Source organism: Protopterus annectens, chromosome 14.part0 (assembly GCF_019279795.1).
Source record: "Protopterus annectens isolate FY-2018-M chromosome 14.part0, PAN1.0, whole genome shotgun sequence".
In the NCBI taxonomy this organism is placed as follows: domain Eukaryota; kingdom Metazoa; phylum Chordata; order Ceratodontiformes; family Protopteridae; genus Protopterus; species Protopterus annectens.
The window spans coordinates 268,132,381-268,149,944 of record NC_056748.1 but is presented as its reverse complement, the minus strand read 5'-3'; the positions used below and the strand labels follow the sequence as shown (position 1 = coordinate 268,149,944).

Here is a 17,564-nt window from a genome sequence, read left to right as displayed (position 1 = left end):
CTCTGGTAAAACAGTTCCTGAGAGGAGTCAAAAATGTAAGACTCCCCCAGGAGAGCTCCCACTCCATCCTGGGACCTTAACTTTATATTGGAAAAGCTCACACTTCCGCCCTTTGAACCTGCTGCTACAGCACAGTTAACATTTCTCTCGTGGAAAAACAGCTTTACTTCTAGCCATCACTTCAGCAAGAAGAGTGTCTGAATTGCAGGCCCTTATGGCAGTGGAAACCCTTCATTATCTTCCATGCGAACAGGGTTTCCCTCAGGACTAACCAATCTTTTATGTCCAAGGTGGTGTCTAGTGTGGCTTTAAACCAGTCCATTCATTTGCCAACTTTTTTCCCTCATCCTCAGAATAAGGGGGAAAGGATCCTGCATTCCCTGGACGTGCACAGGCAGCTTAGGTTTTATCTGGACAGGACTAAGCCTCTAAGAAAATCTGACCAGCTGCTAGTCAGCTGTGCTGCAGGGACAGAGGGTAAGGCCATTTCAGAGCAAACCATTTCTAAATGGATAGCACACTGCATCCATTTCAGCTACAAACACCATGAGAAACCTACCCCACAGGGGATCAGAACATATTCCACCAGGGTTACATTTACCTCTACAGCATTTCTCAGGGGAGTCCCTACCAGGGACATCCTGGAAGCTGCAACCTGGAGCTCTGTACACTTTCACCAAGCATTACCACTTGCCTATCTTTTCTAAATCCAGAACTGCCACAGCAGTCTTACAGGGCCTGATTGCCAGCCCTAATGCTTCTTAGCTACCCCCACCAATCCTCAGCTTTGGGAATCAACCCAAATGTGATGACTGCAACAGTGAAACATGAAGAACATAGTACAGTTGTGTACACTTACCATAAATGTAGATGTTTGAGTGTATTCACTGTTGAAGTCCTGGTTGCCTTCCCTCCAGCCCCCGTCTTCTCTTTACTCCTACCTATTCTTTTTGTTTGGAATACCTTATATCATTGGTATTTGCTTTTTGCTAGGGTTGTTCCATACCATTTGATGTAATGGCGTTGGCTGCATGTTTTATACCCTTGACGACCTGACGTCATGGAAGAAGCAACAGCATCCGACGCAGAAATCCCAAGACTTTGGTATTCAGGTCAGCTGAGGGCTACCTGCAGCCAGATAACCCAAATGTGATGACTGCAACAGTGAATACACTCTATCTACATTTATGGTAAGTGTACACAACTGTACTTTTTTTGAATTGCCACTTAACCACTGGTTTGCAGTGATGGCATAGATACCTCTAGAAAAGGGTCTGCTAATACTTGAACTGCAAGTTTAATTTCCCAAGGCTGTCAATTTATAGTGCAACATTATAGTCCAACTTTGCTGACTTTATCTACAGCATCTCTAAGAGCAATGTAGAGGAGGATAATTCAGGCAAGAAATGTGAAGTAGGGTTCCAGTGGTCGTGTGAAATGCTAGTGACTCTCTCCACTCCCATTTTGTTTGTATAGGGGTTAAAAAGATCCAATTTCCTTAAGTCTTTCATTATTGTCATAAATGGGACTTGAAATAGATTCTAGGAACCAGGAAACAAATAAGTAAAACAGTTTCATGTTACTGTCGCAGGCTACATGCCAGTCATTTTGTTATAAAATATAAGAAACACTTGGATTGATTCTGATGCATTAAAATAGCTCAAGATACAGGTATGCAGGTGAGGGAAAACAATTTTTTAGTTCCAAGATGAAGCTTTCCTTTTATGAAACAAACTTTGCAGTGCATGTTCAATACTTGCGCAACATATCTTAAGATATCAAGTTCAGTTTATTGATGTAAAAAGAAAAAATATATATATATTTCTATATATATATATATATATATATATATCTATATATATATGTTACCACTTGAAATCATCGAATTACCATTTCATCGAATTGCTAATCATTGAGACCAAATCGTCAAACTCATTTCACCGAAAACTCATATCATCGAATCTCAAATCATCGAAAACTATAAAGCAAGTACAAATAACATTCCACAAAGTTTTTACTATGTTTATGCACCCCCCATGTGGGGGGCTCCACCCCCTACACCCCCCGTAAATAAATATACCAACTCCAAGGTTGCACTACAGTGGGGGACAGAGGATGTCCTTCAAGGATGCATCTGCAGTCCTTACAAATGGGTAGTCCTGTCGTCAGGCAGCCCTTCGGTCGGCCGGATTCCAAAGTCTGGGTCTGGATTCGGCTGGTGTCGCGCTTCACCCGACGTCATAGCTGCAGTTCTTCGGGTGTAAAGGCATCAGCCGACACCATTTTCCTCAGTCTTTCTTGCCGCGTGGCGCCCGAAGCAGAAGCTGTTCGCAAGTGCCGGTCGGTCAGAACCAGAGATTACTACTACCGAATACTACTTCGAAGACTTCTAAAAAGCTAAGTACCCCGTTGGGGACTCTTTCTTGCCTCAGCCGATGTCAGAAAAAGTGAATAACTGTTTAACTTGTGGGAAACAAATACCTCATAAAGATTTTCACTCTTACTGCTTACCTTGTTTAGGCCCAGACCACGACGTAGCAGCTTGTCTAGCCTGTGCTTCTTTTAACCGGCGGACGCTAAGACGCCAGTCGGAGTTTGCAGAACAGTTTTTCGGCTCTGATTTTGCTTTTATCATGCCGTCGGATCCTCAGACTTCACAAATAACCAAAAAACGCAGGGAAAAGGACCGACACTCGCGGTCCGCGGTTTCGGCCGAAACCGCGGTTAAGCCAACCACGAGTGTCTCTGTTTCGGCTGAAACCGAGCAAGCGGTTCTTTCCCCAGCCGAAAACATGCCTTCTACCGAGGCCTCTTCTAACCTGGTGGAATCGGCTTCTGAAATCCAACCTGCAGTTGCGGTTTCTCAGGAATTATCAGACACTATTCCCTTGGATATTTCAACCCCTGCACGTGGAGCTGCTAGGCCTCCTGCAGCCATGTCTATTAAGGCCTTTGCCAGGGCTAAAGCAGCTAAAGCTTCAAAAACGGTGCCTGTCAAGCCCCCCTCTCACAGGCCCAGCACCAGTTCCCATATGCTTTCTTTGGCTGAGAATCTCATTTCTTTAATTCGTGGATCCCAGCCTCATCCAGACAGGACCTCTCATCCACCTCCAGAGAAGAGGCCTAGAGCAGAGCCCCCAGAGCCAGTATCCACAGATGATTCCTCTGATGACTCAGAACATACAGACCCTCCTGAGGCTCCTTATTCTCCTTACGAAGACTCTGATGCTGAAGAGTCCATTCCTTCAGCCTCTCCACCTGAGGAATTTTCCTTTGGGGAAACCTTGCATGCTATGAGGGAACAATTTCAGTGGCAGGGCCAAGATTTCTCAGACTCCAGAAAAAGGCTTAGAACCTTTCTACATTTGCCACAGCATAGGCCTTTAGCTATACCTCCAGTTCTTTCTGTTGTAGATGATGCATTTAATGATGCTTGCACTGCTCCTGATTCATTACCTCCGGCCCCTGCTAAGCCCGATAGGTTCTACAGGGTCCCGGACACTCATCACCATTTATACAAGGCTCCTTTTGCAGATCCAGAGACTATCTCCCAGGGCCCTAAAGCTGTAGCAACTACATCTACTAAAAACCCCCTTCCTCTGAAAGGGAATCCAGGTCCTTAGAGCGATGGGGTAAAAAAGTTTACACCTCTGCTACTTTGTCAGCTAGGGCTTTGAACTGCCAATTTCATATGATTCAATATCAAGAGTTTATGCTAGACCAGTTAACTAAAAAGAATCTTTAGATAAGAAATATGTTCAGGAAATGGTACATAACATACAGCAGGTTAGTAACCATTCTTTAAAATGTGGCTATGATGCACTGGAGGCTTCCTTTAGATCAGCCATGACTGGCACAGTTATCAGGAGACATGCATGGTTGAAAGAGCAGGCATTACCAGACCATGTCAAATCAAAGCTTTTAGATGCTCCCATGGACAAAGTCAATTTATTTGGTTCCCCTGCACAGCAGGTACTAAAAAAGATGGAAGAGAAGGCGAAATCTGTACAAACAGTGAAAGATTTCTTACAGGTTCAACCTCCAAGGTTTAGCAGGAACTGGCCCTCCAAGAATTGGTCCTTTCCGGACTCCTCTAAGACACAGAGAGGCAGGAATAGGCGTTCAAGAGGCAGTAACCAATCCAGGGGTGCCTACAGGGGACGCCAGTGGCAAGGTAACAACCAGCGAGGCACGGACGCAGCCACCACCACTACAACAACACAATCACAGTGACTTGGCTGTGGCACCGCCTACCAGGGAACAACTGGAAGCACCCTTAGGCGGAAAGCTAACATTATTTTCAAAGAACTGGCATTGCATCACAAGGGAAAAATGGATTTTGCAAACTATAGACCAAGGTTACAGGTTCCATTTCCATACTCTACCAGCAAAGAGAGGAATGCCAAACCTACCACCTACTCAAAGGGCAGAAGCTCTAAAGCAAATATCTCAATTATTAAGAATGAGAGCTGTGGAAAAGGTACCATCTATGGAACAAGGAAAGGGATTTTACTCCAGACTCTTCCTGGTACCAAGAAAAGAGAGCAAATGGAGGCCTATTCTCGACCTGTCCGCTTTAAACACATTCCTCATTGTTCCAAAATTCAAAATGCTGACCCTACAGCAGCTCCTTCCCATGCTGGGCAAGGAGTCTTGGCTGGTAACTCTAGATCTCAAGGAGGCATACCTGCACGTCCCCATACGACCAAATTGCAGAAGATACCTCAGATTTCTTGCAGGATCAGAGCATTATCAATTCTCAGCATTGCCCTTTGGCTTATCTACTGCGCCCAGAGTGTTTACGAAATGCCTGGCATCAGTAATTGCTCATTGCAGACTTCAGGGAATCCAAATTTACCCCTACCTGGACGACTGCCTGATACAAGCGGACAACAAAAGCAAGCTAACAGAAGACTTACAAAGAGTCATTTACCTGCTGCAAGCCCTGGGATATACAGTCAATATAAAAAAGTCAAGGCTGATTCCATCCCAAAGAATAACCTTTCTGGGTGCAGAGCTGGACACATCAAAACAAATGGCATTCCTAACTGCAGAAAAGAAAGAGCAACTACCTCTCTACTTCTTGGCATTAACAAAGCAGAACCATCTAACTTGCAAGGAAAGTACTGCAAGCCCTAGGCTTCATGGCATCCTGCATAATTCTGGTCCCTCATGCCAGGCTGCATATGAGAAAGCTACAGTGGTACCTAAAGAATTTGTGGTCTCAACACAAGCACAGCCTAGAAACCAAAATTCCAATAATCCCATGCCTGAAGCAAGAGTTCCTATGGTGGGCTCAGGCCTGTCAATCAAACACAGGATTGCCCTTCTGCAACAGTCAACCAAGCCAAACCATCACGACAGATGCATCAGACCTCGGTTCGGGGGCACACATGCTGGACAAGTGCATACAAGGCTTATGGACTCAAGACCAGCTGCGCCTGCACATAAATCTAAAGGAAATGCTGGCAGTGAAATTGGCAATCCAGTCATTCAGACCATTTCTCCAAGAAGGTCAGTTGATGATAAGGACAGACAACACCACAGTTATGTGGTACATCAACAAACAGGGAGGCACACATTCATACCCTCTATGCCGGCTGGCACTGGACCTATGGGATGTGGCTCTGAGCTACAACATTCAGTTACAAGCAATTTTGTACCGGAAAAGAAAACATTCTAGCAGACATACTAAGCAGAACTACCACGGATGCCCACGAATGGATGCTGCATCCGGACATCTTCAAAGCCATCACAAGAGAATGGGGATTACCACAGATAGACTTATTTGCATCCCCACTCAATCACCAGCTAAAGAAATTCTGCACAAGGACGTACCACCCACTTGCTTGGAAGGTGGACTCCCTATCTTTCAGTTGGAAGAACCTGACAGCATACGCATTCCCACCACTTCCTTTGATGCACAAGGTGCTTTTGAAGATCAAAGAGGAATGTCCAAGGATCATTCTGATAGCTCCAGACTGGCCAAGGCAACATTGGTACCCATTGCTGAGGAGCATATCTCGGGAACAAATATGGGCACTACCTCTGATCCCATTGCTGTTAACACAGAACACCTACAACATCCTGCATCCAAACCTGAAAACTCTGCAGCTAACTGCCTGGAACATTACATAAGAACAATTAACCCAAATTTATCCCAAAGGGTTAAAGACATAATCCTTGAGGCTCGTAGACCTTCAACAAGAAAGAATTATGCAGCAAAATGGAAAAGATATCTCATTTGGAGTACTGCAAAGGGAGAAGATGTGGCACTGGTAAACATAGCCAACATCCTGGAGTACTTGGCAGAGCTCTTCCATACAGGCCTGTCCTATTCTTCCATCAAGATACATGCATCAGCCATTTCAGCAGAATACAGCTTGGATCCTCCTGTCTTCTCACATCCTCTGCTCAGGCAGCTTCTGAGAGGAATTAAAAATGTAAAACCTCCCAGGAAACCACCATTGCCAGCATGGGACTTGAACTTTGTGCTAGAAAAATTGACACTTGCCCCTTTCGAACCAGCAGCAACAGCAGAATTACAATACTTATCCTGGAAGACTGCTTTCCTGCTGGCAATCACCTCAGCAAGAAGGGTCTCTGAACTACAGGCATTAATGGCAGTGCAACCCTTCCTGATCTTCCATCAAGATAGTGTCCATGAGAACAAATCCTACATTTATGCCTAAGGTGGTATCCAGAGTGTCTTTAAATCAGGCTATCCACCTACCTACATTCTTCCCCAACCCTCAGAACAGGGGAGAAAGACTGTTGCATACCTTGGATGTACATAGACAATTACGCTACTACCTGGACAGGACCAAGTCCAATAGAAAAACTGACCAGCTTCTGGTAGCATATGCAACAGGAAAGGAAGGAAAACCAATTTCAAAACAGACGATCTCCAAATGGATAGGAAATTGCATTAGATTTTGTTACTCCTACCATGGAAAGAAAACTCCAGAGAACATCAGGCCTCACTCCACAAGGGCTACAGCCACTACCACAGCTTTCTTACGAGGAGTGGCTACCAAGGACATTATAGAGGCTGCTACTTGGACCTCCGTGCATACATTTGCCAAGCATTACAATTTACCTTTATACTCTAGATCCCGAGCAGGTTTTGCCACTGCTGTTTTGCAAGGGATCCTAACTACACCATAATCTTTCCTTTTTCCTCCTCCCCTAGTTTAGCTATGGTATTCTACCCATTTGTAAGGACTGCAGATGCATCCTTGAAGGACATAGTACAGTTTTGTACCTACCATAAATGTAGATGTCCGATAGGAATGCATCTGCAGTCAGGATTACCCACCCACCTTCCCCTCTGTGGTACTCCTAGGGTATTTGCCATCCTTCAGCTAGCTTGGGGGGGATCTGTTATGGTGTATTTGTTTGTATATATGTACATACATGCTTATTTTATGTGTTTACTCTCTACTATTTGGAAACATTGGCATTTATCCAAATTTAGCCATCCAAGAGGGCACCTGGCATCTGGGGCAAGAAACACTGAGGAAAATGGCGTCGGCTGATGCCTTTATACCCGAAGAACTGCAGCTATGTCGGGTGAAGCGCAACACCAGCCGAAGCCAGACCCAGACTTTGGAATCCGGCCGACCGAAGGGCTGCCTGACGACAGGACTACCCATTTGTAAGGACTGCAGATGCATTCCTATTGGACATCTACATTTATGGTAGGTACAAAACTGTACTTTATTTACTAACCCCACTGTAGTGCGACCTTGGAGTTGGTATATTTTATTACGGGGGGTGTGGGGGGCGGAGACCCCCACATGGGGGGTGCAGGGGGGCTTGCCCCCCTACATAAACATGATAAACACCGTCTGGGATGTTATTTGTAGTTGCTTTATAGTTTTCGATGATTTGGGATTCAATGGGTTTTCAGTGAAATGAGTTTTCGACAATTTGGTCTCGATGATTTGCAATTCGATTAAATGGTAATTCGATGATTTCAAGTGGAACCATATATATATATGGATCTAGGACGTTTGATCAAGAGATCAAATGTCCGAATCCATAATCACTGAGCACACTTTAACGAAAGCACTTTAACCGAAAAAGCACTTTCGTTAAAGCGTGTTAATTAAAAAAAAACAAAAAAAAAAAAAACATTTACGTTTTCGCAGGGGGGCTTTGCCCCCCTGCACCCCCCAACTTTAATATTCTCCCTCCGAGACCGCACTACAGTGGGGAAAAGGGAATTTTCCCTTAACCGCACCGTAGTACTGCCTTTGCAACAGGCATACTTAACGCGAAGGGCTTCTTCAGTGAAAAGCACTTTTGCGCAAGTATGCTCATGCTTAATGGATTCGGGAGTTTGATCTTTCGATCAAATGTCCTAGATATATATATAAGTTCCGTTACAGAATAAACCGATGTCCTAGTCATATGTTGCAGTATTCATAACCTGAGGGAGTCTACCACTGGTGGGCTCATACTTCTGGCCAGCATACAAAAGTTTAGTTCTACTGTAAGATACATGCGATGTCGCACAGAGAACAAATCCTGTGTCTGCCATAAAATGATGTTTGGTATAAAGCAGACATCAGCACATAGCAGACCTCCAAACATTTCTTCTGCTTGTCAGATTTTCTGTTCTGGTTATTGCTGGTCAGACAAGTTGTGAATCTTGTTCAGATAAGTGCCCTGTTGGGGTTATTCTTAATTTTTGTCTACTGTTTGAGGTTCTCTGGTTTGATTCTCTGCTGGAGCGCCTTCTCTCTGGAGTCTGCATGTCCTCCCCATGGTTGAGTGACGTTTAAAGACATGCAGGTAGGTTCGTGCATGAATGGGCTTGCCTTCTTTGATGGTTGGGCATCGGGCTGGCACCTTGGCACCATAAAAATCTACTGCCAATCATGTGGACCGGTGTTCCGCTGTGGCGACCCCCAACTGGGAAAAGCCGAAAGACATTACTGTCTACTGTGTTTTTTTGTTGTTACATGTGGTTACATGTCCACTAGGAAAGGCAAGTGTCTGTGTGGAAGGCAGATTCCACATGAGGGCTCTCACAATCTTTGTCTGTTGCCTAGGCTTTGACTACGACCATATTACTTGCTGTATTTGCATGGCCTTTGTTCCCAAGACCCTGTGTAGCCGGTTAGCTTCTCTAAATTTATACCTGGAAAATCAGAGCCTTAAGCATCTCGCATATGATATGGAGGCATGTCAGGCCCTCAGATGAGCTGCAAACTAAGGTGGTCAAAAAATCTAGGCCTGATTTACCCACTTCTCCTTCCAGTTCGGGCGACTCTCCCAAAGCCAATGTTGGCCAGACTGTTCTGGAGTTGATAGGCACTCCTTTTAAACAGGTACTGGTGTGGAGGTCATGAAGGACCCTAACAGCATGTCCTCAGGGGAAACACAGGCGTCCGTCTAAGATGTTGGGAGGGGATGTCTGCTCATTTTGACTGAAGGCCCATGTGGCATTCCACAAATCCATTGTGAGAGGATGTACCTACCAAAATTGTGGAGTGTAGGCTGACGTTGGGCCCATCCACCTTACACCAAAAGGTAGGTTTCTAGAAAGAAGAAAACTAACATGTTTCTCCAGCCCCTCAGAAACAACCAGCAGATTGGCAGGCTTTTTCCCAAGGCCTGTTCAGATGCCTTTATGGCCCTTGTCTCGCTCTTCCCTTTTCACTACATTCCTTCCTGTACAGCACAAAAGAGTACTTCTGAGCAGTTTTCCTCAGGTAAAGAGAATTTTTTTGGGAATTAATCTTTGGATTATTCTGCCCAAATTTCTTCTTCTTTGGGTTATGTCTCCCAGAAAAAGAATCCAATGGCACTGATTCCCCCCAGGGAGGATATCTCATTTGGGGAAACCATTCTTAAAATGAGGGAGTTTTTCATACGGGATTGTTCTCTGGTGTTGGACATCCAAAAAAAAAGTACTGTGACCTGATGCAGATGGATTCCCCTTCCACCATACCTCCTCTTCTACCAGCCTTCCTAGATGCTTTTGCTGCAGCTTCAAAGTGCCCTGATTATCAACCTCCTGCCCCCAAAAGGCCAGATAGTTTTTAATAAATTGCAAGAGGATTCCAAATTTCTGTTTTGTGGAAAAGGTCTCCAAAATGTTACCTTCCACTTCCCTGCTCCCCTCAGATAAGGAGAGCAAAGTCACAGAGAGACTAGGAAAGAAGGTTTATCCATAAGCTTGTCTAGCTTTCAGGGTCATTAACTACCAGACCCATATTTTGCCTGATGACATTAAGGCAAAAGTAATGAATGGACCCCCTGGACAACAAGGCATTATTTGGTACCTCTGCTGCAGAACTCTGTCTTTACAGGAGAAGGGAAAGGAGCTGCAAGATCTGAAACCTATTTTGTTTCCCCCGGTGCCCAGGTTTCAGAGGCACTACCCTACCCAAGACCACCTTTGTAAGGAAGTCTTCCAGGCCCCAGTCTTCGACAGGTAAGAGAGATTCTAGGAAACAATTTTTTCTCTAAATCTGCCTTCCCAACTCCTGCACAGAAAGAGCCCTTTCAGGCTAAGACAGGTAGTCTGTGTCTGCCTGCCTCCTGGACCACAAATGCATCTTTCCCTTCACCTCTGTCTTTCTCTCTCTGCTTGGAAATGGATAATTCAGGGCTCTCTGGTTCTATTCATCATCCTGCAAGAATACTTTATGGTTTGGAAGATTCTTCCTTCTTTCAGAGGCATTCCACAACCTCAAAGATAACAACTGGACCTCTTTCCCAAGGCATTTCCACCTTCTTTTCTCAAGGCACCATTCAGGAGGTGCCGCCTTTTCAAGTAGAAAAGGGTTCTACTCCAGCATGTTCCTGGTACCCAGGAAGGATGGTCCTTTGAGACTCATTCTAGACCTGTTCCATCTAAACACTTTCCTGAATGCTCCCACCTTTTGAATGTTGACCTTAACCCACTCATCTTCCTCTTATCCTTCCTCAGGCCTTTATGGTGTCACTGGACATCAGTGATGCCTGTCTTCATATTCCCAGTCTTCATTGGTTCAGGAAGTTTCTTCACTTTGCTATTGTTTCCTCAAATTTTCAATTCTGTGCCTTGCCCTTTAGATTGTCTGTGTCACCGAGGGTCTTCACAAAATGCTTAGCTCGTGTTGTAGCCTTCTGCAGGCTACAGGGCATATGGATTTTTCCATACCTGGACGATCTTTTCCAGGCTGAGACTACAGACACCCTTCAGGAGAACCTCTCCTTCACAGCGTCACTACTGGAAGGTCTAGGTTTCACGATCAGTTACCAGAAATCTACTCTGGTTCTTTCCCAATACCATGTTTCCCTTGGCTGCAGGATCTAATCAGACAGGATGCTGGCTTCCTTACCTCCAGAAAAGGTCCTGTCCTTCACCTCCTACTTCCAGGCCCTCTTGCTTCTTCAGTCCCTGACTGCCATGGAATTTTTTTGCCTCTTGGGGTTCATAGCATCCACTATTCCCATGCTTCCTTTAGCCAAGTTACTTATGAGGAAATTCCAGTGGTTCCTGAGAACAATGTGGGTGCAACACTCATCCTCTGGAATTTTTTTCCCCTTCTACCCTCCCTGAAAGAGTCAAGACTTGATGGATCCAGCAGGTTTCAATGTATCCAGGCTTACCCTTGCAACCACTTATTCCCACTCGAGAGCTGTACATGGATGCTTCAGACATGGAATGGGGAGCAATCCTAGACTCATGGAGAGTCAAAAATTTATGGTTTCCTACTCCAAAAAGGTAGCATATCAATGTAAAGGAGATGAGAGCCCTGATTTTTGCTTTACAAATCTTCAAACCTCTTCTTTCCCCAGGGGCTTTAAGATGGTTTACAGACAATACCAAGGTCCTCTGGTATGTAAACAAATAGGGAGGGATGAAGCCTGTGCCCTGTGTAGACTGGATTTACAGGCCTGGGAGTTGGCTACCCAAAGTCAACGCGCCCTCCAGGTGGTTTACATGCCCACAGCCCTGAACGTTGTGGTAGAGACACTGAGCAGGCCCATGACTCACTCCCACAAGTGAATGTTGCACAGGGACATGGTCCATCAGTGGGATACACCTCGAGTAGATCTCTTTGCCTCCCCCATGAACAGACAAATTCCCAAGTTTTTTGCCAGTGTTCCAGATCCCTTGGCATGGAAGGTGGATACGCTGCCTTTCTCTTGGAAGGGGATGTTTCTGTATGCATCCCCCCCTTCCCACTTTTCCAAAAGGTCTTTTTGAAAATCCAACAGTAGCAAACAGAAGTCTTTCTGGTGACTCCCTTTTGGCCAAGACACCATTGTTTCCCCTCCTTTTGCATTTAGCCAAGGGCAGTCGCCAGAAGTTACCCCACAGAATGGACCTATTCACACAGTACAAGGAAACTTTAGTTCACCCACAGATGTCAACTCAACAACTGATCCTGTGGTTGATGGACTTTGATTCTTTTCAGACATCTTTTCTCTGAGGACGTGCTACAAGTTCTGCAAGAGACCAGAAAACTCACTATTAGGAAATCTTGTGTTTCTAAATGAAAAAGGTTTTCCTTGTGGTGTCTTAAACAGGATTTACAACCACTGCTAGTTGATGTCCCAGTGTTCCTGTCCTCCCTGTGTGAATTACTGAAGAGTGGGCTGTCAATACTCTCCAGTAAAAGCTCACAGGTCTGCTGTCTCTGCATGTCTGTATCTCCATCTTTAGCTTACAGGTTGGAAGTTAACATTTTCTTAAAAGGTATTTTTTTTTATATCAGACCACCAACAATACCAGTTCCTCCTCCTTAGGATCTTAACTTTTTCTTAGAAAAACTTGCCCTGGCCCCTTTCGAGAGCAAGTTCTGCCTCTCTGTACCTAGAAAACAGTCCTCCTCTCAGCCATTACATCTGCCAAAAGGGTTTCTGAATTACAGGCTCTGTCTTATTCCCGCTTCATGGTTTTTCATAGGGATATAGGGTATCTTTACACACTAACCCATCTTTTATGCCCAAGGTGTTAAATGAGTCATTACTCAGTCCTTCAATCTTCCCACCTTTTTCCCCTTCTCAATCCTCTAGTGAGAGGATCATACGTACTTTAGATGTGCACAGACAACTCTGATAAGATAAAACCAAACCAATTAGGAAATCTGACCACCTGTTTTTTTTCCCATCACCCAAGGGCCCTGGGCAAGCCTGTTTCCAAGCAGACTATTTCCACTTGGATTTCCAAAACTATTTCCTTCTGTTATGTTTCATAATAATGTTATGTCAGGCATAGGTTTCTATTAGAAGCATTTGCTGAAGTTGCAGCTCTGAGTGTTTCGCGTTAGCACTTCTTGTGTGGCAGAAGTGTGTGGCTAGACTGAACACTCAAGACTTTCTGTCCTGTAGAACTCTGAAAGAACAGGGCAGTAAAATATCCCATTATTTCTGGAGTTTTGCCTAGGGCTGCTTCTTCAAGATTCTTAATATATCTGGAGTGTGCCACTTCCTCTCCATTCATTTATTTGCATGAAATATACACTTCTCATTTATTTCCACAGAAAGGCTGGAAAAGATGTTCTGACAAACCCCACAGGCGTTAGAAATGCTCAAAATGAAGTTGGCTGTTGGTAGCTCATTTTTACAGAATGCCCAACAATCATGAATTCTGCCTTGATCCCGAATGTTTGCATGTCATTGAGCTGATATGGCACTGTCGTCTTCTGTTGACTTTTGTTGGCGTACTAAGACTGTTGGTAACAGATAAGATTTCTCAGTCATGACTTGTCCAAATTAATTTAAGAGCTATTGCTAAATTATTAGAGTTTTATTACTGGTGTACTCCTCTTATTGTGTGTTATTGGTTTTCTTTTTATTATATGTTTAAGTTATGAAACTCAAAAAAAAAAAAAATACTTAAGGGTAAAGACTGTGCATTCTGGAATAGATTTGTATGTGCAAGGATTGGTGCAGGTGTTAAAACTGATTTTTCAGGTGGAATATTTTGCCCGCTGATGAGTTTCTTTTTGCACTAGAAAGCTAATGTTCATGTGCTAAAGAGAAACTGCATCAAACATGCAGTTTGGTGGTGTTCAGTATGTGTGAACTATTTGGGCAGATCAAAATGAGATTTATTGAACATTTTTTTCATTCTTTTGCTGGTTTTAGGTTCGCATTGATCACACATCTCGTACTTTAAGTTTTGGATCAGATTTGAATTACTCCCCTCGGGAAGATGCACCAGTTGGTCCTTTTCTCCAAAATATGCCATCTGAACAGATCAGAAATCAGCTAACAGCTATGTCTACTGCTCTTGCCAAGGCTCTAGAGGTCATTAAGCCATCTCTTATATTGGTAAGTCTTACTTTTTTCCATAAGAATTAATGTGGGTATTTTCCTGCAGAGTAGCACTATAAATTATACCCTTTAAGCCATTTAGAATCCCATATACTTTTGAGGCTCTACAACTTTGGCGGGGGGGGGGGGCATGCCCAAGGGAGTGGCGCAGATTTGAGTAAAACAGCCTGTCTGAGCCTTGCTGTTCCCAACACTTTTCATTTGCTTTCTGAATGCACATCACAGTAGATTGTCATACTGCTGGCATATAGCAGTCAGTACACACTCTTACTTGCATTGTCTCTGAGTGGGGGAGGAGCACCACGCGAGACACCATTAGTGCCTGCGGTTCCATCTGATGTATTGAAGAGAAACTTTTGATGTCTGTGGTTCTGTTTGAAGTGTTAGGGAGAAACTCTTGTTGCCCATAACTGTTGCTGTAGTAATCTGTTGGACATCCTGCTGTGCAGAAGGATAAACTGACCTGAATACCAGAGTCTCTCACCATCTCCCTGCTGACAAGCATCCTTGTTGAATGTCAGGACGTCTGTGGTATACAGGGTTCTTGGCTAGCACTCTCTTCAATTTTGTCTTGCTGTGTCATTCTGACGCATAAGGCGATGTGCTTGAGCTTTGCTTGCTAGTCCATCAGTTGTTCTGAAACCAGAAGTTTCAGCTAAATACCCTAATGGGGGAAGGCTTTTATTTTTAGTTTATTTGCCTAGTAATGTTTAATGTGTAAAAATGTCAGTTAATGGTCTCTCACAGTGGAAACCGATCCCTTGCAAAGATTTTCACTGTTGCTTGTTTAAGGCCACTTTGCAACATGGCAAACTGACCGTTTTGCATTAAGCATACGACTTAATTCCTCTGTCAGTGCTTAGTCAAGTAGTAGTCAGTCTTTGCACACCATGGTCTCCACGGGTTCCAAGGCCGCCATCCTGAAGAAGCACAAGAAGCACTTGAAGGAGAAGGATGTGTAGGAGACTGATATATCTGCTTCCATCTTCCCATGCCAGCTTGAAGTCAGACACAGGTGAGGCACCTTTGTTGCTCCCTAGTTTGGTGCCTTTTAGGCCTGAGACCTCTTGTGCATCCCCTCTGGAGGTGACCATGACTGAGGCACAGTCCAGTTCCTCACAAGCTAACACCAGACAGTCTATTACGTCTGAAGCCACTAAGCAGGCCACTGCTTCCAATGACCAGATTCCCAATGACTGAGGAGGAGAGTGGTATCCATTTGGTTGTTTGAGAGGAAATACTTTGGAACTGGATTGGGCAGCTGCCTGCCCATGACCAGAGGCCTTGTTTGACCCAAAGGCCAAAATGCCCAAATTGAAATGGCAGGTAGGTTTGCCCCAGTGGAATCTGTCAGGATCCTCTGCTTGTGTCTCTCCGTAGGACTTGGACTGGTGCAAGACTTAAGAGTTCATGAAGTCTTGGCAGTCTACCCTGGAAAAGGAACCTGTGCCAGGGACCTCATTTGAAAAGAGGAAATGTGGACCCATTCCCACCATGGATGGGTTCCTCAGAGTTGGAAGATGAGAACGAGCTTGCCTATGTAGAGTATATCCCCTCACAGCAGTATTTGTATTATGAATGTGAAGACAACTTGTCCATAGCTTAACCTCCTGAAGACTTATTTTGGGATGCCCTTCATAGTATGAGGCAATCTTTTATTGGGAGGCTAGAAATGTTTCCCAGGCCCCTTTCAGTTATAGAAGGCTCTTGAGCTTGCCTGGTCCTAGACACCTGGTACACCTCCAGTCCGCAAAGTTTTAAATGGTTGGTGACATATTACTGCAACATGATTCCCAACCCCCTGAGCCCAGGAAATAGGACTGCTTCTGTAGCATGCATCAATCCCATAAGCACCTCTATAAGAAGCTGTTGGGATAGGCCCAGCTGTGGTGTCTCTGTAGTCTGCCAAGGGATCATCTGAGCCTGCTTCCAAGACTCCTTTTCCAAGTGATGGGGGAGACTAAACTCTTAAACTGATTTGGCAGAAAGACCTATGCCTCAGCCACCCTGACCATGAGAGTTCTGAACTTGCTAGTTCCATGTGCTGAAGTACTTAGTTTTAATTTGTTCCTGAACAAAGGGGATGCAAGACCACAGACTCCAAAGAGACGTCCGGAAATTGTGCATTGTTGGCCTCCAGTTGTCCAGGCACTCACTAAAATGTGGCTGTGATGCTTTGGGTGTATCTTGCAGGGTAGCTGCAGTGAGGTCTATCACTAGAAGACATGCTTGACTGAGGATGCAATCCCTGTCAGGCCATTTAAAAAAACAGAGCCCCTTAGTGCTGCACTAGATGAAGAGTTTGTCTTTGGTCTCCAGTTGAGAAGGTGTTTGAGGGACTGGAGCAGAAGGGGAAAGTAAGTCAGTAAAGGAATTCTACCATTCTTCTACCCCCAAGTACAGCAGAAACTTCCTAAGCAAGTCCCTGACATTTTCCCCCTAAAAGGGGAGAAACTAAGCTTCCTAGTGGGGAAAAAGGCCTAGGTATTAGAGAAAGTGGCAAACTGAACAATGCTGTAGACCTTGGGGTTTAAAGAAGTTTTCTTCTGCTCCTTTCTCTCTCCTTGCACTTAACTAAAAAAAAAAAAACTTTATTTTTCTTTTGCCTCTTCTTAAAAGTACTCAATTATATTTATTCTGCTCCATTTATTACTGCTTGGTAGTAGCCTGGTTAAATTTTAACTGTTATTCTAAGCCTTTTGGTTTAAGCACTTGAGCTCCAGACCAGTTGTTTTACATTAAGAAGGTTTGTGGTATGCACTGTTGTGGCAAGACAGGTAGCTTACATCCTTCTAAGTTGGGAATTGCTTATTGAAGGCCCAATGTCTGTTATTCTAAAAGTGTATTAGTTCTGGTTAAAGCACTTGGGCTTCAGGCCAGTTATTTTTCATTAAGAAGGTTTGTGGTCTGTACTCTTGTGGGAGGAGAGGCTAGATTCTGCCCTTCTGAGCTGGTAATTTCTGGTTCAAGGCTTATTGTGCCTGCTTATTTGAACTGTTTCTTTCTGAAATTGGTGCCCCTTGTTTGCTGTAACATAGACTAGATTCAGGCATCCTGAATCTAGCTTTGTTTGTGTAACTTGAGCATTAATCCATGTCATCTTTTTTGGAGAAGGTTCCCCTGCACCCTGGTAGCAGGAGTGAGTGTACAGTTAGAACTTGTCTGATTGAAGACTGTTGGAACAGGGCTCAGTTTTGAGCTTTTTACTGGTTAATTGGGTAAATTGTTTAAATCAGTTTGCTCGTTTTCTATTGTCATATTAAAAAATTGCACTTTAT

The 17,564-nt window shown here is 44.3% G+C and overlaps 1 protein-coding gene across 2 annotated transcripts in view; it reads left to right on the top strand.

The window, feature by feature from the left end:
• Window positions 1-17,564, top strand: part of EIF3A (eukaryotic translation initiation factor 3 subunit A) — a 1,696,172-nt gene that overhangs the window by 747,727 nt on the left and 930,881 nt on the right. For both annotated transcript variants that reach the window (XM_044055975.1, XM_044055974.1), the window contains exon 11: window positions 14,098-14,283. In XM_044055975.1, coding sequence (XP_043911910.1) covers window positions 14,098-14,283 — 186 coding nt within the window. The remainder of the gene's footprint in view (window positions 1-14,097; window positions 14,284-17,564) is intronic.